This window comes from Peromyscus eremicus, chromosome 1 (genome assembly GCF_949786415.1).
Source record: "Peromyscus eremicus chromosome 1, PerEre_H2_v1, whole genome shotgun sequence".
Classification (NCBI taxonomy): domain Eukaryota; kingdom Metazoa; phylum Chordata; class Mammalia; order Rodentia; family Cricetidae; genus Peromyscus; species Peromyscus eremicus.
This window is the reverse complement of record NC_081416.1, coordinates 167,434,645-167,461,153: the sequence shown is the minus strand read 5'-3', so window position 1 is coordinate 167,461,153 and position 26,509 is coordinate 167,434,645. Positions and strand designations below refer to the sequence as shown.

Below are 26,509 nucleotides of genomic sequence, written 5' to 3'. Positions count from 1 at the left end.
TTCCTCTCAGTGTCTCCGCCCTTCCAGATCCTGCATCTCTCCATCTGTCCCAGGGTCTCTGTCGCAGCCTCCTTCTGTCCTGAGAGAAGGTCAATGGAGAGGGGGCGGCTGCTGGGACCTGAGCTGACCTGCATGTTTCGGGCATTGCCCAAGGTGGCGGGTGTGTAAATCTCTTTCTGTTCTCCGCAGACTCCGAGTGTCTAAAAACGCCCGTTGACCTCCCACCCCCACCCCCCAGAAAAATGAAACCCACGTACCCCCCAGTTTTGGGGTTTTGTTCTTTTTTTTATTCCAACAGGGACTGAGATGTGGCAGGGGGAGGTATAGGGGCCCAACTGACCCTCTCCCTGGGGGCGTCTCATAGAAATTCTGAGGTTTCTCCCCCCAAAAAAGAGAGAAAGAGAAGAGAGGAGGGGCACCAGGGGACACCCACATGTCCAGAGGCCCTCCCCACCTCCAGAAGTGTGGAGAGCCGTGTCAAGTCTTGGGGCGTCTGAGCAGTCCCAGGTTGGGGTCCTCCCCGCGGACCGCTTTCCAACTCCGGGAGCGGCCCCCACAATCCCCAGCCCTTGGAGTCCTCGGTCTCTGCGCTCCTCCCGCCCTCGGCGCGGGATGGAATGCGGGCGTCCGCGACACCCTCGCTGGAGTCCTCTAGGAGACGCAGGCCGGCTCCGGAGCCGGGCTCGGAATTCACCGGGAACTGAAGGCAAAATCGCGGCTTCCTGTCCATCTGGGGCGCATCGCGTCCCTGCAGTCAGTTGGGGCGCACGCCCGGCCCCGTCCGTGGTCATTCGTGCTCGGTCAGCTCGCGGGGTCCTGTGGGGCCTGGCCGCGGCCGGGGAGGGCTAGTGGCTTCAGCTGGGGTGCCCAGGCCACGTGGGGGCGCCCCGGCCCCCGAAGCCCGCAGCGCCTGGATGCGCCTGCACTCCTGGCAGACGCGCACGTGCGTGCAGGGCGTGGGAGCCGCGGGCCGGGGCCCCCCGGGAGGTCCGGGGTCGTCCAGGAGGCGCTGCGGACCTCCGTGCGCGCCCGCGTCCCCGCCCGCGCCGGCCGAGTAGAGCTTGCCGTTGCTGAGTCGCATCTCTCGGACCGCGCGCAGCGACAGCAGGGCCCGACTCGGGCCGCCCGGGCGCCGGCGCCGGCGGGAACGCGAGGTCTTGCGGCAAGACACGGCGTGGCGCAGCTCCTGCAGCATCTCCTGGCACACCGACACCTGGGGGCAGCGAGACGGTCACCGCGGGGCACGCCGCGACCTCCCTCCCCGGCCCCACCTCCTTTCTGCACCTCTCCTCCCCTTCCCACTCCCTCCTCACCTCCCAGTTCTGTTTCCTTAGCCAACGCTGGTGTTTTCTGTACCGCTTCCCCCACCGCCATCCCTTTCTCAGCTTCATCTTTCCTTGTGTTTGTCCCCGAATCTGCCTTTTCACTTTCTGACTCCTGTCTTTCCACACAATATTTTCTGACTTCCCCTACCCTCTCCCTCCTGTTTCTGCCCCCACATTATTGCAAGGCATATTTACTTAGTGCCAGGCACTGATCTGGGCACCCCGAGTTACAGCAAAGAATAAAAGAGAATTCCTGGTCCTTGGGACTTGGCATGTGGTTCAGTGGTAGAGGGCTTACCCAATATGTGTAAGGTTCTGGGTTCCATTCCCAGCAATGGAGACAGGGGAAAAAAAAATAGAGCCCAGCCCTCCTCAAGTATGCAGAGATAGAAAACAACAAATATAAACATATATATTCTGTCCGATAGGTGCTTGGGAGAGAAATAAAATAGACATAGAGTGTGGACGGGCAGGATGCTGACTTCCAAGATAGAGCAGATGGGGAAGCCCTCCTCCGTGAGACCTCTATGTGAAGGCTAGGTGAGCCTCGTGATAAAAGACCTGGGGGGGGGGGTTGAGCATTGTAGACAGACACCCAGTGCGAAGGTGCTGAGGTGGGGCCTGGCTTGGGAGGAATGGGGAGAGAGGGGGGAAGTGATGCCCGAGGGCGGGGACCATTACAAGGCTCTTGGTTTACTCCAGAGCCACGGAGAATCGAAGAGGAGGGCTGAAGTCTAGTGCAGAGAACAGACTGTAGGGGGAGCAAGGGGGTGCAGAGAGCCCGGTAGGGAGGCTGCTGGAGGGTTGTCCTGTGAAGGCAGAGCCCACAGGGTTTGCTGAGAAATGGTGAGGGAGAGAGAGGAAGGAGTGAGGGATAGATAATGCCCACTCTTGGCCTGAACAAGTGGAGACTTGGCTCTGCTTTGTGGAGAGGGACACTTGACGTTATGCTTCATTACTAGACATCCAAGTGGGACATCATTACAGACTCTGGAGTTGGGTGTGGTGGCACATGCCTGGGGAAGCTGAGACAGAAGGATGATGTAAGTTTCAGGCCAGCATGAGCTACACAGTGAGTTCAAGGCCAGAGGGGGCTACATAACATGACCTTGTCTCCAAAAACCAAACCAAACCAGGGTTAGGGAGATGTCTCAGCCACTGAGGCTGTTGATCCAAGTTCCATCTCTGGGCCCCACATGGTGAAGGGAGAGAATGGACTCCTCAAAGTTGACCTCTGACCTTCACACTCACATCCAAACTCACAACTTAATAAAACCAAAACAAAAACTAAACAAACAAACAGTCTTGGGCTGGGGGTGGGGGGAGACCCACACTTGGGAGTTATGGCGTCTAGTGTCTCCGCCCCACCCCCTGGCAGTCCTGTGGTCCTCTCCAACATTACATCAGGATTTCGCTGAGTGACAGGATGAGAGCAGACTCTCGTGCCTTGCTCTCTCTTGGATCACAGCTCTGGGGGATGCGAATTGCCCAGGAGGGCACTTAAGCAACCCTGCAGCGAGGCCCTCCTTCGAGGAACCAAGAGGACTCCTGCCAGCTGCCACCAAGTGTGTGCATGATGATGCTTTTACTTCTTGTTTCCGGGTGTTTGATGTTCTAGGATCTTACAGGCTGGCGGAAGGCTGTCCCTCTAGAATCAGCCATGTTTTAGAGAGCTAAGGGTTGAACCACCCTTCACAGCAAACCAAACACTAGTGACTCTAGAGAGGCCTGGGGCTGCAGACCTGTGACCCTAGCCTCTTAGGAGGCCGAGGCAGGAGGACTGCAAGTTTAAGGCCATCCTGGGCTAAGGAGTGAATTCAAGGCCAGACAGGACAACTTAGTGAGACCCTGTCTTAAAATAAAAAGTAAAAAGAGGGCTGAGGATATAGCTTATTGGTGGAGCACTTGCTTAGAAACTACCAGTGAAGTTCATTTACCTGGCATACATGAGGCCCTGGGTTCTACCCCCAGTGCCACAGATACAAAAACAAGACAAGACAAGACAGCTCATGCTCTAAGCCCACCAACGTGACTCAAACCAGCCAGTCCTTTGCTGCATTTTCTCTGCCCTGCCTTTTCCAGGGACACCATAATGAAGACTGGCCCAGCCGCTTCCTCACCCTGCTTCCCTCTCAGGGATCATAAGGAACATGTAAGAACAGCCTCTCAATGGCATAGTCTTAGATGGGTATGATGGGGTACTCCTGCAGTGCTACCACTTGAGAGGCTGAGGCAAACCGTGGCCATCCTCCTGCCTCAGCTTCTCAAGTGCTGGGATTATGAAGCCACTATGCTTGGTTTGTCTGTCTACCTGTCTATCCTGTCTCTCAAACAGGATATCATGTGGCTCAAGCTGGGCTTGAACTCACTATGTAGATGAAAACAGTTTTGAACAGCTGATCTATGCTCCTACCTCTGCCTCTGTAGTGCACCAGCTCTTTCCTTTTTTGTATTTCAGCGTCCTGCTTCTCTGGGGTCCTCCACACCGTTCTCTGGTGGGCCCTTGAATTCTCATCACCCTCCTTCCCTTCTCTGTCCTTTCTCATAGCCTAGATTCTTTGTGCAGTTCTTGGACCTGTCACCTCTCCTGGGACCTCCTTTATCTAACCAGGAGTTCCTTGGCTCTTCTCTTAACTTCTGGCTCCCCGACCCCTCCCCATCTCTTACATCTTCCCTCTCCTTCATCCAACCCACCACTTTGGGTCCTTAATGTCCCCTGGGGTCTCCCCTCCTCCACCTCCAGCCACAGTCAATCTCCTCACCTCCTCGGACTCCGCTGACCTCCGCGTGGACCAGATGAATTCCATGACCGCCACGAAGACAGCAATGATGAGGCCGCAGATGAGCACGACAAAAATACCGCCAATGTTCTCCATGCCCAAACCTGGAGGGTGGGGACAGCCAGGGTTTGGGCAGTGTGGGTGTGGGCCCAAAGGGTTTCTGGGAAAGAGCCCGCACAGGAGGGGGTGGCTGACCTTTGGCCCTGTGGTCCTCCTCCTTGGGGCACCGGCCACCTTCCCACCACTTGCGCTTCAGGATCTCCAGCCTGTTGTTCTCTTGGAGCTGCAGGATGGCCAGCGTGATCTCATCCCGGAACGGGGAGCCTGGCCGGACACATGAGGGGATGGCCATGGGCCCCACTACCCCAAATCCCACCTGCCCTGCCACCTCTCCCAGCTTCTACCCGATCTTATCACACAACAGCCAAGAGAGAGGTCAGGCCTCTCCAAGCTGATGCAAGCAGGATCAGGCTCTCTGTCATGGCGCTGCCATTCCTAGGAGCCCGTGCTCAAGGCTCACCCAGCCCTGCCACACTGGCCTCCTGGTGGGTCCCCATATCTGCCAGACAAAGTCCGACTTTAGGGCCTCTGCTTCTGCCCGGTACACCCTTTCCCTCCTCTCCCTTGGGTCTCTGCTTACACACTGGCTCCACACAAGTCATTTTTGGACACTTGATTCAAAATGGCGCCAGGCCCTCCACCTGCTGTCAGTCTCTGCCAAAATACACCTGTCCACAGCACGTGTCACACCTGCTTCCATAGGACACGGCTCTGTCTACGCCCTAATATGCCTGTGACAGTTGGCTGAGTGGATCCCCATCCTCCCGCTTCTGTATCCTTCCTCCTCTTCCCCGTCATGTGCTCCCCTTGGGCCCTCTATTCTGAAGCACCTACTGAATGCTAGGCAGTAGAGAGGTATGGGCAAGGGGAGATGATGGATGCTTGTTGGTTCTGGGCCGACAGAGTAAGTACCCAGGTCTCAGCACTTGAGAAAATATTATCAAAGTTTGGAGACAAACTAGTATTGGGGTTTCTATCACTGGGCACTGAAACAGTGTGTCCTGAAGTATGAACTGTTCCGCCTCGCTCCTTCCTGCTTTTCCTGAGGATCTGCTCTGAGCTAGGATGTAGGATTGATGTAGAGAACATGAAGCGAAGAAAACCAAGTCCGGTACAGCTGAGCACGGTGGTATATGTACCACACGTCCCTAGTATGTGGAGGTGGAGGTGGGAGGATCAAGAAGTTCAAGGTCATCTTCTTCTACAACCTGACCTACTTGAAGGTGAGACCTTGTCTCAAAGAACTAAAAACCAAACAAACCAAAATCTCGTCTCCCACGGAGGTGTTGCGTCTCGTAGCTCATGTTTACTGAGGTGTACATGCAAAGTCACCTCAATTCTCTCCCCCGAGGCTGGAGCTCACCAGCTTCTAGGCTGACTTTTTGCATGTTTAAAGTGTACAGGCTTAGGATGGTGACTGCACCTGTCCAGGGTCACACAGCAAGGCTGCTTGTCTTATGGAGGGCTTGGGATATTCCTGGGTTCACTCACACATCTTGGTTAGTATGGCTCCCACATCTCCTCCCACATTTCAAGCTTAGCCATACTCGTACCCAGCGGCATGCCGATGCCATAGCCCTTGGTGTCGAGGAGGCCCCCGATCTGGGTGAGGTTGCAGTTCAGACGCCGGTGGTACTCATTCATGGTGGACTCCAGCAGGAAGGCGTAGCGGGAGTTGAGGACTCGGGCGATGCCTTCCTCTGTGCTCTTGACGAACACGCTAGGCTGTTTCGATTGCATGTAGTTCCACATCCGCTGGTACGTCTGGTACCTCGAGTTCTGGGCAGAGCGAGTGTGAAGGAAGATGGGTGAGGGCCACTCTGCCGGTTTCCCTGGAGCCCTCTCCCTCCCCTTTCCACACACGCAAGAGTGAATTCTTCTCACCTTGTAGCTTCCCCTCCTTCCTCCTGACAGCTCACACTACGTGGCCCAATCCTCCCAGCAGCCTCCTTGACCCTCCGCCTGTACTGCCCAGTGCTGGCTCACATGAGATCCGCATCTGCCTCCATGTTTCCATTCACCAGGTAAAGGTCAGGCTTTCCAGCCAGGTAGCAGCTCTCCCCACAACCCCAACAGGTCAAGCATGTCTACTGCCCTCATACCTAGCCTTAGAGGTTCTAGGGGTGCCCCACCTGGAAGAAGGTCATGGTGGAGCCGGCGTGGATAGTGCCATACTCAATGTTGGTCTGATCCGCCAGGTCGTCGGCCGACTCCACGGGCACCTCCATGCGCTGCACCGTGAGGAAGGCAGCCAGGTTGGCCGTGTAGGAGGAGATGATGATCAAGGTGAAGGCCCACCTGAGGGGTGGGAAGTATGAGCTACAAGCTGAAACCACCTTGACCTGCAACCGCCCCCCCCACCGGGCTTTTCCTGACCCTTGACACCAGTGGCTCTGACTTTCAAAAGGCTCAGTGCCTGCTAGTTAGGGCAGAGGCCAGGAATGTGGGTTCCAGAACTTGAATCCCTGGGTTAAGTACTGCTTCCAGAAACTTCTGAGGAATGTAGGCAGCTAAAAAAGCTGTACAGAATAGAGAAAATCTTTAGCAGTACAGTGATTAGAACTAGGGTCTCAAGCATGCTAGGCAAGTGCTTTGCCACCAAGCTGTGTCCCCCAGCCCCTCACTGGATGATTCTAGGTAGAAGCTCTACCACTGAGCCACGCCCCCAGCCCCTCACTGGAGGGTTCTAGGCAGGGGCTCTACCACTTAGCCACACCCTCAGTCCCTCACTGGGGGATTCTAGGCAGGGGCTCTATCACTGAGCCATATCCCAGCCTCTTCCTGGGGGATTCTAGGCAAGTTCTCTGCCACTGGGCTACATTCCTAACTATTTTATATATTTTTAAAAGTATCTATCGCCGGGCGGTGGTGGCGCACGCCTTTAATCCCAGCATTCGGGAGGCAGAGCCAGGTGGATCTTTGTGAGTTGGAGGCCAGTCTGGTCTACAGAGCGAGATCCAGGAAAGGCTCAAAGCTACACTGAGAAACCTATTTCGAAAAATGAAAAAAAAAGTCTATCTATATCTACCGATATATTTTTCAGTACATGAGTGTTTTGTATCATGTATGTAAGTGCACCATGGACATGCAGAAGGAGGGCCAGAAGAGGGAAATGAATTGAATCCTTGGAGCTAGAGTTACAGGTGTTTATGAGTCACCCAAGGTGTGTGCTAGGAACCAAATTCTAGATCTCTGCAAGAGTAGCCAGTGCTTTTAACCACTGAGCCATCTCTCCAACTTCTGTATTTTATTTCTTTTTTGTTTGTTTTTCGAGACAGGGTTTCTCTGTGTAGCTCTTGCTGTCCTGGAACTTGCTCTGTACACTAGGCTGGCTTTGAACTCACAGAGATTCTTTTTTGTTTGTTTGTTTGTTTGTTTTCTTGACAGAGTTTCTCTGTGTAGCTTTGGAACCTGTCCTGGAACTCGCTTTGTAGGCCAAGCTGGCCTCAAACCCAGAGAGATCCACCTGCCTCTGCCTCCCTAGTGCTGGGATTAAAGGAAGGCGCTACCACTGCCCAGCACATCCTGTATTTTAAATTTGAGATAGTGTCTCATGATGTTGTCCAAGCTGGCTTTGAATGTATTGGCTAGGCTTGAATTGGATATCCCCCTGCCTCAGTCTCTTAAGCAGCTGGGATTACAGGCCTGTGCTCCCAGGGCCAGCTTCCAGAGGAAAGTATTTTAGGATGGCGGCCCCAATAGGCAACATGGGGCTGTGACACGTGGTGAGTCTGGTGTTTGTCTCAGCCATGTGGCTGTATTTAATTCATAAACTAAGCTGCAGGGGAGGAAAAGTCCAACAATCCTGCAAGTTGAGGGGATAGAGACTAGGTTTTGACAGGAGTGAAGATGCCTGGGGTTTGGGGGACAGAACACTCAAGAGGAAAGAGTCACATGAGTGGTGGAAGGGTTTCCTGAAACACAGGGTTCATTTGGGCCTTGTGCTGAGTATCAGTGTGTGCATGTGTGGGTGAGGTGAGACCCCGCGAGGACAGACAGGCAGTCTTCTCAAGCAAAGAACAACCCGGCAGGGTTCACACAGGGCGGGGGATCTTGTGAGTGTCCTCCAAACAGAGGTATTCAGTAATAAGCAGATGGGAGGGCTGAAGAGATGGCTCAGGGGTTAAGAGCACTGGCTGTTCTTCTAGAAGACCCAGGTTTGAGTCCTTGCATCAACATGGCCGCTCACCACCATCTATAACTCCAGTTCCAGAGGATCTGATGCCCTCTTCTGGCCTCTCTGGGAACTGCACATGAGGTACACACAACAGGCAGGCAAAATAGCCATCCACATAAAATAATCAAATAAAATTTCACACACACACACACACACACACACACACACACACACACACACACACACACTAAAATGATGGGCAAGCCATATACCATGTAAACACTTGGAGTCCAAAAGCTATAGTGTAACACTAACTTCAGAAGAAACACTGGGACCAGGACCGAGAGACGTGATCAGATCGTGTCTCAAAAGGATAGACAGTCCCAGGCATTAGTGCCCTTAATTACAGTTTCAAAGCTCAAAGCAAGGCTGGCAAGAGACAGCTCATCCAGTCAAGGCATTTGTCACCAAGTCTTATGGCTTTTTTGTTTGTTTGTTTTGTTTTTCGAGACAGGGTTTCTCTGTGTAGCTTTGCGCCTTTCCTGGAACTCATTCTGTAGCCCAGGCTGGCCTTGAACTCACAGAGATCCGCCTGCCTCTGCCTCCTGAGTGCTGGGATTAAAGGCGTGCACCACCACCACCCAGCCACCTAATGACTTTTTGATCTCCAGGTCCCACATGGTGGAAGGAGAGAACTGACTCCCATAATTTGTCTGGTGAGCTTCACATGTGCTCTGTGGCTTGCATGATCCCCTTGTAAATAAAGAAAAAAAAATTTTTTTTTTTTTGAGACAGGGTTTCTCTGTGTAGTCCTGGCTATCCTGGAACTTGCTCTGTAGACCAGGCTGGCCTCAAACTCACAGAGATCCACCTGCTTCTACCTCCTGAGTGCTGGGATTAAAGGTATGAGCCAACACCACCTGGCAAAAAAGACAATTTTTAAAAAGTTATAAACAAAAATTATAAAGCAAAAAACTAATTCCACAGTGGAATGCTTGCCTCAGTGAGGGGCTGGCATGGCTCAGTGGTAGAGTCCCTGCCTAGAATCCCCCAGTGAGGGGCTGGGGGTGTGGCTCAGTGGTAGAGCCCCTGCCTAGAATCCCCCAGTGAGGGGCTGGGGGTGTGGCTCACCTGTTCAGAACCTGCCAGGAATTCACCAATGAAAGGCTGGGATTTAGCTCAGTGGTAAAAGTATTTTTACAAGGCTCTGGGTTCTAATCTCAATGAGAGAGAGAGAGAGAGAGAGAGAGAGAGAGAGAGAGAGAAAGAGAGAGAGAGAGAGGAATCCCCAAACAGGGAAATAGCAAACTGACAACTGAAGATCACACAGTTTCTAAGGATCATGGGGAGACACTCCGTCATTTCCCTCTCTGTGGTTGACAGGACAGACAGACAGAGAGAGAATCAGTGAGGAGATAGAAGCCGTGGACAAAAACATCAAAGACTCACCCTCAAAGGCATTTCTAGAACATTTCACCCACCAACATTGAAATCCGTCTCCAGAGCAAGTGCAGGGAACATTTCCCAAGACAGACCATATTGCAGAGCCACGAAATGCGTCTCAATAAATTTAAAAGGATTAAAGACCTGCAGAGAACCTCTCCAACCACAATGGAAGTGAATTAGAAATCAATAATGGGAAGAACTGGAAAATCCCCAAGTCCTGGCTCTACCAGTGTCTAGCTGTGTGACCTTGAGGCTGTGCTCTGGTGTCCTCACCGGGGCAGGCCATGTCTTTGCTGGCTCTTCCACACAGGATTTTAGGATGTGTTAGGCAAGTGTTTACTGTCACTGTCTTAGGACGTCACCTGACTCAGGAAGGAGAAGAGGTAACCAGTGGGGTTGGCTGCAGGACCCCAGGGCAGCCATTTGTTCTACCCTGGACTCCCTCCTGCCAAGGTAAGAGTGACCAGACGCTCTTGTGGGCCACAGACCCAAGAGGGCCTCCCAGACCCCACTGGCTCCTTAGCAGGCATTAATGAGAAGAGGCCACTGGCCTCTGCCTAGGGCATGTGCAAAGGTTCTGGGTTGAGGGTGAGTGGACCAAAGGGTATATAATAGTTTCCTACAAAAACAACTCTCTGACCCTGACATGATGCCCGGGAACTGACATAATCTCTCCGGAAACTGAGTTTCTCCACACTCACCTCATGGGCCAATGTTATTCACAACCAAGAAATGACCCACTGGCTGCCCAGCATGTATCAGATGCCAGGCTGGCCCTTGAGACTGCATGATGGACAGGTGGTGGCGATGGGCACAGGGTGATAGGACTGGCTACTCACTAAGCCTTTTTTGGATAAGGTAAATTTGAGGTTAGCTGTTAGCACCCAAGAGAATCAGCCTAAGCTGCCTGGACACACTTGGAAGTGAGCAGCCCTGGCCCAGTACATTCAGGAGTGGCTTGCAGTGGGGACATGCCTCTGGAGGGTGTTTCGTGTTGGTTCAAGTGTAGGGGACTTTGTTAGTTGTCAACCATTGGGCAGGCTGGCAATGCCAGGCCTGGCCTGAACAACACAGGAAATTGAGGGCACAATTCCCAAAGCCTGACTCCTTGATGCAGGGAAACATACGTATTTCTTGCACGGTCATAGTATGAGCTGAAATCTCCAGAGTGCGGCTCCCATTCAGCTTGAGGGCCGCATGCTGTTTTGTGGGGAACTGCCGAAAAATGTTCACCATTTCTGGAAGTCACATTTAGAACAGCAATTCCACTGGTATTTGAGTCAGCAAGTCAAGATGCTTGGGCCAGCTGCACCAGATCCCGGTGACTCACACTGGCACCAGCACGTTCCTTTGCCAAATATTTCTAAGAGTCAAACGTTGAGCATCAACAATGTGCCAATCAATGACCTTACTTCTCGGCATCCCAAACTGACTCATTATAAATAGATGTCACCTATTTTGTTTCTGTCCTCTGACATATTCATGCACAAGCATTTCCTTATTGCTCTTATGTTATCCAATTACAAATCATATCACCTAGTCAGGCGGTGGTGTTGCACACCTTTAATCTCAGTGCTTGGGAGGCAGAGGCAGGAGGGTCTCTATGAGTCTGTGGTCAGCCTGGTCTACATAGTGAGTTCCAGGACAGCCAGGGCTACCAGGTGAGACCCTGTCTCAAAAAACAAACAAGCAACAATAAATCACACCACCTTCTTTTTCTCATTACAACTAGAGCATTGTACCGAAAGGTTTTTTTTTTTTTTAAATCTTGTGTGTGTCTGTGCATGTGAGTGCAGTTTTGCCATTGGAGGCCACAATAGGGTGTTGGATCCCCTGGAACTGCAGTTACAGGCAGTTGTGAGCCTACTGAGTTGGGTGATGGGAACTGAACTTGGGTCCCCCTGCAAGAGCTTTCTTAACCACTGAGTCATCTCACCAGTCCTAAAAAAAACCTAAGTATCAGCTCAGGACAGAAAAGCATTAAAATAACATTAGCTATGAAAAGAGGGTCTGCAAACACTGCTGGTACCAGCGAACTCACAGGGAAGGGGGTGGAGGGGAGCAGTGAGCAGCAGGAGGCTGAGGACTGAAGAGCCAGAGGCCCCCAGAAGCTGACAGCTAGCAGGGAGCACACATGCTGCCTGACATAAGGAGGTGATTGGACACACGGACACAGGGGTCACATGTGAGGGGTGGGGGAAGGGGAGAAGCCTTGCTGCTAGCTGGATTAAGTGAAGGGGTTTCTTGTCAGGAGGGCGTGAAGATGGTAGCTGAGGAGATAACCTGGAGACCTACCTGGACATTGAGATGTGAAGGCAGGCAGGGCTCAGAAAGCAAGGAGAATGAGGTCAGGGGATTCAACTCCCAAATAGTGACCAAGGGAGAGAGCCCTGGGAGGGTTAGAGGTTGTGGTCAAAGAAAGCCTTGGGCGTGCTGATTTCTGAGACAGGCCTGTCTTCAGTGATGAGCTGGTGGTTCTGGCTACAGGAGACTGTGGGCTGAGTGGCCACTCCCCAGGAGGCATGTTCTGACCAGGGGCCCACGAGGTCCCCTAGAACGACAGCCGCGATGCTCTACAGTCCCACTGCAGGACGGTGGGGAATCGGCCACTGTCACTGTCACTGGTCACATGTGGAGATCAACCAGTACCTGACGAGTGAGTGGAGTGTGTGAGCAGACTAGGGGTTTGGAAGAGCATGAGGCTGGGCAAACAGCTCCAGTGAGCGATGAACGGCTTCCTGGGTGACTGCAGTGGGAGAGGGCAGGAAATGACTGGCAAGACAGGAAGCAGGTCCCAGGCTAAGGACGGAGAAGCGGGGCTTGCGGAGTGCTGACGTCTGGTTCCCTGCCTTTAGATCAGTCCAGATTCATCAACTCAGGACTACTGTTCACAGCTCTGTCAGGGTACCTGTCCATCCCTCAGAAGCAGTCAAGGTGTGGCTGGTGCACCACTGCGCCGACCACACGAACACCTTTCACCTGGGACTCGAGGGAGCCGAATAAGCCCCTTCCACTGGCAGCACCAGACATCTACCCCTGAATCCTTGGAAAACGTCGACCTGTCATGGCATGGTAAAAGCGACTTTTGGAGGTAAAATTAAGGGCTAAAGTGAGGAAGTGATCCTGGACCGTCCAGGCAGGCCTGGTGAATCACAAGTGCGTGGATGTGAAAGGAAACCAGAGGCGCGTCCAGTGGAAAAGCATCGTAATTCCAGGTTCTTCAAAGGTTGAGGCAGGAGGACCGAAAGCTCGGGTAAGCTGGGGCTACAGGAGTGAATTCAAGACAAGCGTAAGCAACTTGGTGAGAACTTGTTTCCAAAATACAAAAAACTTGGCTAGTGATACAGCTCAGTGGTAGAGCCCCTGCCTAGAATCACCCAATGAGGGGCGGAGGGTGTGGCTCAGTGGAAGAGCCCCTGCCTAGAATCCCCCAGTGAGGGGCTGGTGATATAGCTCAGTGGTAGAGCCCCTGCCTAGAATCACCCAATGAGGGGCGGAGGGTGTGGCTCAGTGGTAGAGCCCTGCCTAGAATCCCCCAGTGAGGGGCTGGGGTGTGGCTCAGTGGTAGAGCCCCTGCCTAGAATGCCCCAGTGAGGGTAAGTAGCACTCCTGCTTAGCATGCACAAATCCCTAGGTTCTATATTTAGCTTTGCAAAAATAAATAACAAGTCAGGGAGAGAGATTTGATGATATTATACTGCCTTTTTTTTTTTTTTTTTTTTTTTTTTTAAGCACTGGGCCATAGATCAGAAAATGCAGGAGCCTTCTAAAAGCTAGAAAACATAAGTAAAGGGGTCTTTGGGGGTCTGCAGGAGGCAGGCCCACTAATGACTTTTAGCCCCTTCAGAACTATGGCGTGGACCACATGGCGACCATTGCTGCTTGAAGTTCCAGCATTTCCACAATGCAGACCACACGTCTCCAGCATCTTTTAACTTTCATGTTTAATGATTCTCACTATTAATGCCTTTCCCTTTGAGAAATTCTGTGTGGGCTTTGGTCAAGGATAAAAATGTGTACAATGGTAGCCTCTTTAAACAAAATAATTCTTTGGGGAAAAAAAAATCCCCACCACCAAGGAACCTGGAATTCCAATGTGCCCTCCTAATTACACCAAGAACAGGAAAGTTAGAGATTTACTAGACACACCTGATCCCAAGGAGAAAATGCCTATGATTCAGATCCAGAGCTGAGGCCATTAAGGGCAAGAGTTCAGTTAATAAACACAGAGAAATCAGAATGATACTGTATAATGGGAAAAGAGTAAGACATCAGGACCTTGCCTTTGGGGAGAGTTATGAGAGGAACAGGACCATACAGTAAGACTAAGAAACTGTAGTATAGTGTCTGCTCCCCAGAAAATGTCCTTTTCCAAAGGTCAGGCATTTGGATAAGGGTCTCCATTCCCGCAGGGGCTTGAGGAAAGTTCCTGCTTGATAAAGCAGTCATTCTCCTTATCTCTAGCAAGAGGAACTTGTGGTTCTTCCAGTAACATATGACTGGTGCCATTGTCAAGGTCAATGCTAGCTTCCTCAACCCCGGATCTCAAGCCACCCCGAAGCTCACATGCCCCTTGTCTCCTGTTTAATCCTATGTGCAACTATAGAGTATAAAAAGTGTATTCTGTTTTTCAATTAAACACTACTGGCAGCCATCCCGATTCACCCTCAGATCGTGTCCACCTCCACCCCCCAACCCTGTACATCCTCTTTGGGACCTGAACACCCGCTAAAGCAGGTGTCCAGCAAATCTAGTTTGGGTTTCTGATGTCCAGAACTGAACGACAGTACATTTATGTCATTTTAAATCACTAAATTGGTGGTGATCTTTGTAGCAGACATAAGAATGAACACAGAGGTACTGCCTGAATTTCTGTTTTTTCCAGTGCTGGGTATTAAACTCAGGGCCTTGAGCATACTAGGCAAGGGTTCTATACCGAGGTATGTTCCTAGCCCTTTTCTCAGTATGTAGCCAAGGATGGCCTTGAACGGATCCTCCTGCCTGTATCGCCAGTGCTAAGAACACAGGTCCTGTGTACGCACTGATGGGGACTGAAGTCAGGTCTTCTCACAGGCTAAGCAAGCACTTTGCTGCCAACTGAGCGATGTCCCCATCCTCTCCCATGCCTTGGTTGCTTGGTTATTTATTGTTATTATTAGTGTGTGTGTGTGTGTGTGTGTGTGTGTGTGTGTGTGTGCATATGCGATATGGATTATGTGCACACCACAGTGCGCGTGTGGAGGACAGAGGAGAATCCCGCCGTTGGTTTTCTCTTCCCACCTTCCTGCGGCTTCTGGTATTGAACTCAGGCTGGCAGGCTTACACCACAAGCATTTGTACCCACTGGGCCATCTCTTCAGCCTTCTAATTAAATTGGTGAGCTCTAGGTTCAGGGAGAGATCCTGCCTCAAAAAACAAAGTGGAGCACAACACAGAATGACACTCAGTGCCAACTTCTGGCCTACACACACTCTTGCACACACGTGCACACACAACTGCATGTATGTATATGTGCCCACACAATACTCCACATCCATCATACATGCACACACAAAAAACCTCACATATATGGCCGCACCTGCATTTGCATGAACACACACACACACGCACACACAATAAAATAAACAAATAAATGAAAAAAGAAACAAAATTTTAAAATAATGTGGGCCAGGCATCATGGGCTGTAGCTGGCATGAGCTTCCTGGTGCATGTTCCAGGGGGAAATGAATCTTACCCAGGATAGTGGGTCCCCATGAGACTTCAAGAACTCTAAATATCTGTAATGACCAGGGCAATGTCACAGACAGCAAGAGGGACACCCCTCCTGCCATGGCAGCAGACTGCTCACTTTTCTGTACTTTTCAGCATAGACTCACTGACGCCCAAGTCATGCTCCCCCACCCCCACCCCACCCCCGCCCAGGTGCTTAGGATCAACTTGGGTCCTTGTACATGCTAGCCGAGTACTCCCACTAAGCCGTGGCCCCAATCCTTGGTATTTTTTGGACACTGTCTTGTTAGTAGCCCATGGTGACCTTCAACCTGATATTTAAGCTCAGGCTGCTCTCAAACTCACAATTCCCCTGCCGCAGCCATCTTCAAATGCTTATAAATGTGACAGGCCTTTCCGTCTTATTTTTCAGATAAGGGAGACTGAGGCAAAGAGAGGGGACATCCATACCCAAGGCCATAGAGACAGTGGGCTATTTCGTTGAGGTTCGCCTCTTAATTGCAGCCATGGAAGGGAAGAGGAACTTGCCAGGGACAGTACAGCAGCCCCTATCCCCAGAATGGAAGGCCTCCCAGTCGCCCTGACAGTGTAGACACATAGAGGCTCACCAGACTCCGCTGACACAGCGTGTGGACAGCGCCCGGGGCATGATCTCCGAGCCCTGCTGCATGAAGCCACCCACGGGGAACCAGAGGCTGTTGCCCAGCGTGTACTGGTTCTCCAGGATATGGGGACGCGCCCGAAGGCATGGGTGCGGATTGTACCACTCATAAGGGCTCAGCCTGTGGAGAGATGGGTGGGTGGGTGAGGCTGAGGTGCAGAGAAGAAGAGGTAGGAGGTGAAGCCACTGTGTAAGAAGAGACCGGAAGGGGCGGGGAAAGAGAGTGACGGACACAGGCAGAAAAGTGGGGAGGTGGGGGGCAGAGAGCAGAGGTGCTAACACACCACAGAAGTAGACACTGCAGTAGAGGAGAGAGCAGATAGAAAGGGAAGGAGAGAGGCCCAGTAGAGATGCACCAGAGCCCAAGTCAGATCCCCAAGGGGAAAGAGAGAAACAGACAGGAAGGCAGGTAGAGGGCACCCATGGCCCCACAATGTTCAGTGTGGGTGGCCTGTGGGCTGGGCTCCTGCCTCTCCCCACTCCTCCTTCCCCGGGAGCAGGTGGCCCACTCACCTGGCAGCCAGGAACAGGACACAGCTGACAGCCAGGTAGGCGAGAAGCATGAAGAGCCACACAGCAGGGGAGAAGGGGTCCAGGAAGGAGAAATAGCCAGGCTTGCGGCCCTAGGTGGAAGAAAGCCCGGTGAGAGCAGCTACCGCCCCCCCCACCCCCACCCCGCCCCCAGGCTGTGTGCTCAGCCCCTGCACCCTCCAGGAACTCAGAAGCCCAACCAGCCCATCAACCCCAGGTCTACTTAAGCCCATCCCTAGTCACGATGCTAGGGCACACCCCCCACCTCCCCCCACCTCCCCGCACACACAGGGAAATGTACCATGTGCACTCTGTAGAGGATGCTGATCCCCAGGGTCATGAAGGGCTTGGAGAAGTCGATGACTTTCTCCCGCTCAGCAGTGATGGTGAAGGCTGCCACAGCCAGGTCTGCCTTCTGCTGGAGGGGAAGCGGGTGGGGCAGAGGGAGGGGGACACGAGACAGAGGTGGGCAGTTAGAGACACCCACAGCCACTGCCGGGAGTTAGAGCTGAGACTGGCCCCAGCTCTGTCCCAGTCCCTCTGGCCCGCCCGCTCCTGACAATAGTATGACAAGTCCATTGCAGCAGCCCGGCTTTTGTTTTGTCAAGAGAGAGTCCCATTTTGCTCAGGCTAGCCTTGAACTCACTGTATAGCTCAGGCTAGCATGGAACTCCTCTTCCTCCCTTTGCCTCCTAAATGCTAGCATTATAGGCTGACAGCCTTATTATTATTGTTGTTATTTGTTTTGTTGTTGTTGTTTTTTCAAGACCGAGTTTCTCTGTGTTATCAGCTTAGTTGTCCTGGAACTTGCTCTGTAGACCAGGCTGGCCTCAAACTTTTACTAATCTACCTGTCTCTGCCTCCCCAGTGCTGGGATTAAAGGTATGTGCCACCATGCATAGCTAACAGCCTTATTTTTAAAACCACTCACTGCTGTCCACCCTGCATCCTCAAGTCATGAGGAAGCAGGAGTCTAGTGTCCATCCAGGCCCTGGGTCACTGGCTTGCTCTGGGACCTTGGTTTCAATAGATGGCCTTCATTATTCATACCAGAATGGGTAGAAGTGTTTTGCTTTGTTTGTTTTTGGTGTGTGTGAATGTGTGTCCATACGTTCGTGTGTGTGTGTGTGTGTGTGTGTGTGTGTGTGTGTGTGTGTAGGGGGATGTGCCATATGCCTATGTGAAGGCCAGAAGTCCAGACTGGGTGTCTTCCTTGACTGGTCTCCACTTGGCTTTTTGAGGCAGGGTCTCTCACTGAACCTGGAGCTCTGTGGTTCAGCTAGGCAGCCTGGCGAGTGACTGCGAGCCAGGAACCCTCCTGTCGCTGCTTCCCGGACACTGCTGACCTGCTGGCTTTGTAAGTGTGCTGGGGATCTGAACTCAGGCCCTCATGCCTGTGTGAAGAGCACTACCCAGCGGGCCATCTCCTCAGTCCCTGGATAGGACTTCCTCCTGATCGTCTCTCTCTCCCACAGCTCTCCGGTCACAGCTAGTTCCATTTACAGATGGGGGAAGGGAAGTCTCAGAGAGGCAAAGGCAGCAGCTGGGGACTGTGAAGTGGGTGTAAGCATGAGTCTTCCGTTCCAGCAGGCACCAGTGCTCTAGACAAGTGTCTGAAAGACACACAGGACCAGGGTCCAGCTCAGCTGCAATGACCTTGGTGGAGAGGGGTGCTGGGGGACAGGCCTGAGGTGCTGAAGCATTGAGAGAAGGGTGTAGTCCGGGCTGTCCTGACCTGCAGGGAACCCCTTTCTGAGTGAACTCAGTGATCCTACAGGATGGCCTCACTTTGGGGACATTATTCAGCTGTTAGCTGAGGACTGACACAGAACAGGGAAGAGTCTGCATTTCATAACAGACGTGCGCGTGCGCGCGCACACACACACACACACACACACACACACACACACACACTTGCGTGTGCACACACTGGCCAGTCATTCCTACGGCACAGTGGGCTCCACACACTAGGCGTGTGCTGAGACACTGGCCAACAGTGACACACACTGCTTATGTGACCACAGACACATGTAATGGGGACACGTACTGACATCTCTCAGGGGCCCAGTAAGTTCCATGTGCCATTCAACACTCACAGCTGAGAAACAGAGCAGGTAGGGTGGGTTCGGGGAATGTAGAGCCTTGGTTCTGCCCATCCCCCCACTACTGTATGACCTCAAGCAGGGGGGTTCATGTGTCTAGACCTTGGTTTATTGCTCTGCAAAGGGAGGTTAGGTTCATTGGGATACAGTTCCCAGATGTACCCTTCCCTACATTTCTATTTCATCCCCTGCAGTATCAGCGGCTGGGGATACAAGGAGACCCCCAAAACCAAATCTGGGAAGAGAGCTGGTCCTAGGGGCTGAGGCTGAGAACACAAGAGGCGACAGCAACCAAAGCCGAAAGGAAGTGGGCTGCAGCAGGGTACAGCCCCTAGGAAGGCTGGGACTGGGGAGACAGAGTTCAGGGCCCTAGAGAGTCTGTCCAGGAGGGAGGACGCAAGCCAGGACCAGAGCCCATGGTCTGATGACCCCCGAGCCAGATCATGACCCTGTGCAAGTGAGAGTTGGCCCTAAACCAAAGAGTTGAGAACGGGTGACAGGTTAGGGAAAGACGCCACAGGCCCAAAGCATAGCCATACGAATAAAACAGGCCCGGCAGTGGTGGCGCACGCCTTTAATCCAGCACTCTGGAGGCAGATGCAGGCGGATCTCTGAGTTCTAGGTCATCCTGGTCTACAGAGTGAGTTCCGGGACAGCCAGGGCTACACAGAGAAACCCTGTCTAAAAAATAAAACAAAACAAAAACCAAACAAACAAAAATAATAAAAACAAAATTTAACATCAGCAATGGTCAGATAGTCCAGCCTGTAAAGCGCTTTCCTAGACAGCTCGGGGACTGGGTTAAATCTCTGGAACCCATGTGGAAAAGCTGGACACGGTGGAATTCATTTGTGACTATATCAGGGAGGCGGAGACAGGTGGATCCCTGGGGCTCACTGGTCAGCCAGATTAGTGTAACCAGTGACTTCAGGCCAGTGAGATTCCTATCTCAAATGAGGTGGATAACATTTCTGAGGATGACACCCAAGGGTGTTCTGTGGCATGCGCAGGCACCCACACACATACATACCACCCTCCCACGACACCATACATACATACACACACACACCACACTCACACACCATACATACATACACACACACACATACACCACACCACAATCACATACCACACACACTCATACATACACACACACACACACACACACACACACACACACACACACACACACAAATAGATAGGGTGTGGTGATGCCCAACTTTAATCCCAGCACTTGCAGTGGTGGGGCAGAGGCAGGGGGATCTCTCAAGGCAAGCCTGGTCTACACAGTGAGTTCCCAGGCTAGCCAGGGATACACAGTGAGATCCCATTATAAAACGACAACAATAATAATTAATAACTCAAAAACAAAAGGCAGAAACAAATGAACCTAAGGTCAGGGAAAGAGCCGATAGGCCCCTAGTGAAATACAGGGCCAGGGAGAGAGAAGGTAGATCTCAAAGACAACTCCCTTCTCAGTGTGTGGAAGACACGACACAGACCCAATGATGAACCAGAGCTGAGAGACACAGTGCAGGTTCAACAAGGAACGCAGGGTGAGCAGTCTAACACAGCAGGAGACCGCTCAGCCCTGGGGCAAACCAGAGGAGGAGGTGTGTGGGCTGTGCGTACAGGATTCCTGGGGCTTAAGAGTATGACAGCATCCATCCCCTTTCTTCTAAACTGGTCATATTTATGAATAAGAGGTGAATGTGGGTGTGGGAACCATCACAACTAACTCAGGAATCCTCTCTCTCTCTCTCTCTCTCTCTCTCTCTCTCTCTCTCTCTCTCTCTCTCTTCTCGTGTGTGTGTGTGTGTGTGTGTGTGTGTGTGTGTGTGTGTGTCCACAACTACAGTCCCTTCTAGGGTGGTTCAGGACCCTAGTGCAGATGGATGGAAGCATTGGCCTTTCAGACATACCCAGGGCTCTGTGGTCCTTATGCACACTGTTTGGGGACCCCTCCCTCCTGCCCAGAAAGCCTGTAAGGTTCCCCTTTGCTCTCTGCCCATCTCTTGTGGCCCAGCAGCCTCTTTGTAGGCCTGCCTCAGGCCCCACACCTGCTGCGTCTCTCCCCTCTGTTCTGCTCAGGAATCCTCCTAAGTCTGTCCACTCCTCCCTATCTGTCCTCTCCTTCACCCAGGTCTGTGCTTCCCAGTTCTTTCCTGGCAGCCACACTTGCCTCCTCGGCACCCTGCCATCTCTCACAAAGTCCACACCCACTCCCCACATATAAGCCAAAAGGATGGTCTCCTGTTCAAAACACATCATGAGACCGGAGGGATGGCTCAGTGGTTAAGAGCCTGGGCTACTCTTCCAGAGGACCAGGGTTCAATCCCCAGTACCTACATGGTGGCTTATAACTGTCTGTAACTGTAGTTCCAGGGGATCCAGTGCCCTCTGCTGACCTCTGTGGACACAAGGCATCCATGTGGTACATATATTTGCATGCAGGCAAAAATACTCATACACATGAAATAAATCTTAAAAACAAACAAACACATACCCAATGGCTTCCCATATCACTAAGTGGCCCTTGGAGAGCTAGCCTCCCGCCTTGCCGGCACCCTTGCAAGCACGATCCTCTACCCATACTGTTTCAGCCACTGTGGCCTGCTTTTTGTTCTAGAACTCTGCAGACTCATTCCCTACTGCAGGGCCTCCCCAGCTCTTCCTTACCACCAGCACCCGAAGACAAAACTCAAGGTCGAGGAGTCAGGCCTCCCTAGAGCACCTCTGTAGAGCCCACCTCACCTCTGTCCCAGAGTCCTCTTTTCTCACATCACCCATTGCTGATCTGTAGTCCCCTAAGTGCCTGTGTAGCAATGGACTAGGTGTGGTGGTGCACGCCTTCGATCCAGAACCTCAGGAGGCAGAGGGAGGCAGATCTCTATGAGTGTAAGGTCACCATGGTCTGCCTATGAAGTTGCAGGCCAACCAAGGCTATACAGTAAAACCTTGTCTTTTTTTTTTTTTTTTTTTTAAGGGCGGGATGATCCCAGCCTTTCCTCCAAAGCCCCCCAGACAGAGCAAACATCCCTTGACCTCAGTAACTTAAATTACAAAGTATGTTCACCTCTGTGCCTCTATTACTAAACCACAGCCCCTTCAAAGGCAGGCCCTGTCATCTGTCCATGGTAACTGCACAGGGGCCAGTTCAGCACAGGAGCTGATGTAGCTCATGTCCCATAATCCTTTGCTGAAGCCTGGAACATCACTGCAGTCTCCTGGGTCTCCAAGCTGCCTTTTCTCCTCTGTACCACACTGGGACCCCACTACAGTCAAACACTTCCCCATGTACAATACTCCCCTACACGGCCACCGTTCTGGGGTTCCCCAGAGCGGCATGTTTGGTCCTCAGAGTAGCTCTATGCAGAGGGACCTTCATACCCACATGTGAAGAAACGGAGGGAGTGGACATTTTGATCTAGTTGATTCTGGTGTTTGGAACCACTTGCCCTCTGATGAGGGTTTTTCCTGTCGGCTGTTCCCACCCCCCAAAGCTGAATTCAGTCCCCTGTCTGACTCTGTGCTTGCAGGGAGCTCAGCATATGAGTGCCAACTGACTTTGTTTTAAAGGTTTATTTTTATTTTACATGTATGAGCGTTTGCCTGAATGTATGTGTGTGTGTGTGTGTGTGTGTGTGTGTGTGTGTGTGTGCACCACAGAGATCAAAAGAGGGCACTGGATTCCCTGGAACTAGAGTTACAGACAGCTATGAGTTACCATGTGGGTGCTTGGGAGCGGAACCCAGGTCCTCTGCCAAAGCAGCCAGTACTCTTAACTCCAGAGCTTGTCCAGCTCAAGTCCTTGAACTTCTGGGAAACCTGCAGCAGCTTCACCCTCTTCTCTGCCCCCGGCAATGCCCTGAATCCTGTCTTCCTGATCCCTCCCAGACAGAAGCCTGGAGATCAGTGCCCACACATCTGTCCCCTTCACCCTGGCTGTATCCACACTCGATCCTCCTGACTCTGCTCCTGAACACCTGATGAATGGGCATCATTCTCCTCTGCCTCTGATGCTGGCTCCTGCTCAGGCCTCAGGAAAGCTCACTTCTGTCTCCCAGACTAAGGGACCCCAAGCTACAACCATCACCCCCTGCTTAAATGCCAAAATAACACCCATTCTTCAACTACTGGCCAGCATTCCCAGCCGGCTTTTAAAGCCCTGAACATATCTCTCTTCTGCCCCTAAGACCTTTCTTCAAAATTCTCCCATGAGGCTTTGCCCCACGTGCCTTCACCTGCGTGAGTCCCCCTGCTATCTCACCCTCTACCCCCACATTGCAACCGCCTGCCAATTCTGCTCACTTATCCATCCATCTATACGACAAATCTTTAAATAAGAAAAATAAATGGCGTGGGGAGAGGTAGGGTAATAGAACATACATGACGTGGGGGCAGAAAGGACTATTGGAAGTAGAAGGACACAAGGGCAGGAAGAAAGGATTGACAAGAGGAGACAAGAGGAGGATCAGTAAAAATAAACGCTATAATGAAACCCATTGTTTTGACTGATAACAAAATAACAGAAGAGATGATGGAGGGTCACCTAAATGCCCCAAAGCCCTTGTGACTGCCCCTCTGATATGTCCAAACCCATGCTCTAGATGCCTACAACTCACAGTTTCTCCAAATGCTCCACCAGGCTCCACCAGTAGGGGGAGCTAGAGGGAGGCTTCAAGAACACCGAAAGAGGGAAGGCTTGCTCTGCCAGCTTCCACCCACAGGGGGCACTGGAGCAAGGCTGCAAGGTTGTGGGATGGAGGGTTTGCTCTAGCCTCCCTCCAGATCTCCTTTCCTAGCTTGCGCAGCAGTGGCTCCCTTGTTCTTTCCCCGACAACATCTGCAGGGCTGGCTTTGCCCAGAGCCAGCCTCCAGGGGGCCAAGTTGCACCTCCTTGGAGCTTCTCAGAAATAGCTCCAGCTTTTCCTTTTGCTGACAGAACTAGGGATGTGGCCACTTTCTGCACGGCACAGGAGAGCAAGGGTGGGCCAGAGTGACCCTCCAGCCAAGCCTAGCTCAGGTGCCTTTGCAAACCAAGCTTAGCTGGAACACGGCCCCTTGTTTACATACCGTCCGACTGCATTTCTGTTTGACAGAAATGTTGAGTGCTTATGACCAAATGGCCTGAAAGCCAAAAGTATTTCCTGTGTGACTCTTTACTGGGAGGTCCCTCACTCCTGCCTTGGAAGTCTCTTATTCTCTCACTTAGCAAGTCAACGACTTGGTGAGGGTCTGACAGAGGCAGAAATGACCGACAAATCCCCATGGAAGCTCGGCCCTCACAGTCCTTAGGGGCATGATGATGTCCTGTGTGGCCCTCAAGGAGCCAGGAGTGTCTCAAAGGACAAGTCAACGTGGAGGACATAGGTTTGCCTCCACAAGTGCCCACTGGCACCTGCTACAGCTCCAAATAGCATCTTACATGCCACCAGCACTCTGCCAGTTTCTGGACCTGCTGCCTGCCCGGCTCAGGGGACTGACCAGCCTGCACACTGCCTTGAGTCTGCTGCACAGCCAGCCTCACTCCAAATGCAAAGCTGGATGGGTCCTTTGGTAGACAGGCAGATGGACATCACACTATCTAATGTGGTACAAGTTGCCACAAACACCCAAACACCTGGCAAATGTCAACAGCACCAAGCAAACAGGGTCCCCTCCCCCAGGGTCCAAGTCTGGGTTCTGTGGGACTCTGAGGTCTGAGTTGCTATCTTTTGACTCCCTCAGTCTTACAGACAGGAGCTGTTGCCACTTACGAGTAATAATCAATGAGCCACACCCCCACCCTTGTGTGTGTGTGTGTGTGTGTGTGTGTGTGTGTGTGTGTGTGTGCGTGCGTGTGCATGTGTGTGTGTGCGCGTGTGTGTGCGTGTGTGTGTGTGTGTGTGTACATGCCATAGTGCTCATGTGTGATCAGAGGACAATTTGCAGGAGTCGTCTCTCTTTCTACCACCTGGATTCTGAAGACTGAACTCATCATCACCACCACCATCATCATCAACATCATCACCTCTTCCTCACTGAGCCATCTTGCTGGCCCCCCTTTACTCTTTACTCTGGGACAGAGTTCTTGCAATCCTCTTGCCTTAGCCACGTGAGTGCTGGGATTTCAGTAGCCCTGCCATGCCTGACTAGTTAGCAAGACTTTCTGGGGCTGGGGAGATGGCTCAGTGGGTAAAGTGTTTGCTGTGTAAGCTTGGGGACCTGAGTTCAGCTTCCCAGCACCCACATAAAAGCTGGGCATGGAGAGGTGCATCCCCTGTAACCTCAGTACACTTGAGGGAAGGGGACACATGGGTGAATTCATGGACCTCACTGGCCAGCCCGTCTAGCTGGGCAAGTTCAGTGAAGACTCTCAGAAAATAAGATGGAGGACTGGAGAGATGGCTCACTGGTTAAGAGGACCCAGGTTCAATTCCCAGCACCCATATGACAGTTCCAAAGCCCTCTTCTGACTTCCCTGGGCACCAAGCACATGTATGGTACACATATATAAATACAGGCAAACATTCATACACCTAAATTAAATAAATCTTTTTTTATAAAATAGGATGGACAGTGATAGAAGAGGATACCAGATGTTGACCTCTGCTTCCACATAAGCTTTGCATGCTCATGAGCATGTGCGCGCACGCACACGCACGCACGCACACACACACACACACACACACGCATACATACATTGTACACATACACACTATTCCTTCTATCCAAATAACTATGAGGTAGCCATGAGTGTACACGCCCAGCAATTCCAGCACTTGGAAGACTGAGGGAGGAGGGTCAAGAGTTTAAGGGCTAGGGATATGGCTCAGTGCATGCATGAGGAGCTAGGTTCAGTCCTCAGTATACACACACACACACACACACACACACACACACACACACACACACACACACCTCACAGATTCTAATGAGTTAAATGGTTCTTTTTATGTCCAGACTGGTCTTGGCTGATTGATATCAAAAAGGGCTACTGCTAATCCCACTAATGAAACTACTTTCAGCTCCTTGGATGTGATCAGCGTATTGCTGTCCATGCAGCAGTCAGCACAGGACTGTGGGGACCCTGGAGATCAAGTTCTACCAAGCCCATATGAGGGCAGAAAGTGGGAATGTCGATGTTGCCCCGAGGCAAGGCTTCGAAGATGTGCACTCGGCTTTGGGTGGTCCTTAGAAATCAGTGTGGATGAAAAGGCATTTGCTAAGTCACTCATGTGTCTGTCAGCTGTAGCTGCACTGGTTTGCCTCCAGTCAAGACTCTTCATTTGGGACAGCAACTGCAATTGAGTCATCATCTGACTGCAGGCACAGCAACCCACTGTCATTCCCTAGGATCCATCTGTCTTTGCACGGACCAAACAGGCAGCGGAATGGGGGTGGGCTCAGTACCCCGGCTCCTTTCGCGCTGCTGATGGTGGTGCTAATCTCTGCGATTCCCCAGAGGATAAAGAGCTGCTTTAGAAAAAGAACTGCTTCAGAGAAAGATGGAGCATTCTAAGGGACAGGTTCTTGCTTCCACAGTGGCCCTGGTTCTCTGGGTTAGTGTTCAGTGCGCCAAGCTGGGGTTCGACCAGCTTCCGGATATTTGAGTTTCAACCACACGGTCAGGAACTGGGAAAACACAAGGTGGGTCCATCCCTCTATCATCCCTTTCTGGTTAGCTTCATCTGATCATATCAGCCTCACTGCAGTCCAGCAGGCAAAGCAGGAATAATCTAAATCAAAGTGTTTCACCTTTTACCAAGATGGCA

General features: G+C 51.9%; 1 protein-coding gene across 3 annotated transcripts in view; it reads right to left on the bottom strand.

The window, feature by feature from the left end:
* Positions 1 to 275: 275 nt before the first annotated feature.
* Grik5 (glutamate ionotropic receptor kainate type subunit 5) overlaps positions 276 to 26,509 on the bottom strand; it is a 62,712-nt gene continuing 36,478 nt past the window's right edge. For all 3 annotated transcript variants that reach the window (XM_059280066.1, XM_059280047.1, XM_059280055.1), the window contains 8 exons: positions 16,952 to 17,065; positions 16,633 to 16,742; positions 16,067 to 16,240; positions 6,298 to 6,463; positions 5,719 to 5,944; positions 4,301 to 4,429; positions 4,088 to 4,209; positions 276 to 1,213 (listed from right to left, as the gene is read on the bottom strand). In XM_059280066.1, coding sequence (XP_059136049.1) covers positions 788 to 1,213; positions 4,088 to 4,209; positions 4,301 to 4,429; positions 5,719 to 5,944; positions 6,298 to 6,463; positions 16,067 to 16,240; positions 16,633 to 16,742; positions 16,952 to 17,065 — 1,467 coding nt within the window. In that variant the 3' untranslated portion in view covers positions 276 to 787. The remainder of the gene's footprint in view (positions 1,214 to 4,087; positions 4,210 to 4,300; positions 4,430 to 5,718; positions 5,945 to 6,297; positions 6,464 to 16,066; positions 16,241 to 16,632; positions 16,743 to 16,951; positions 17,066 to 26,509) is intronic.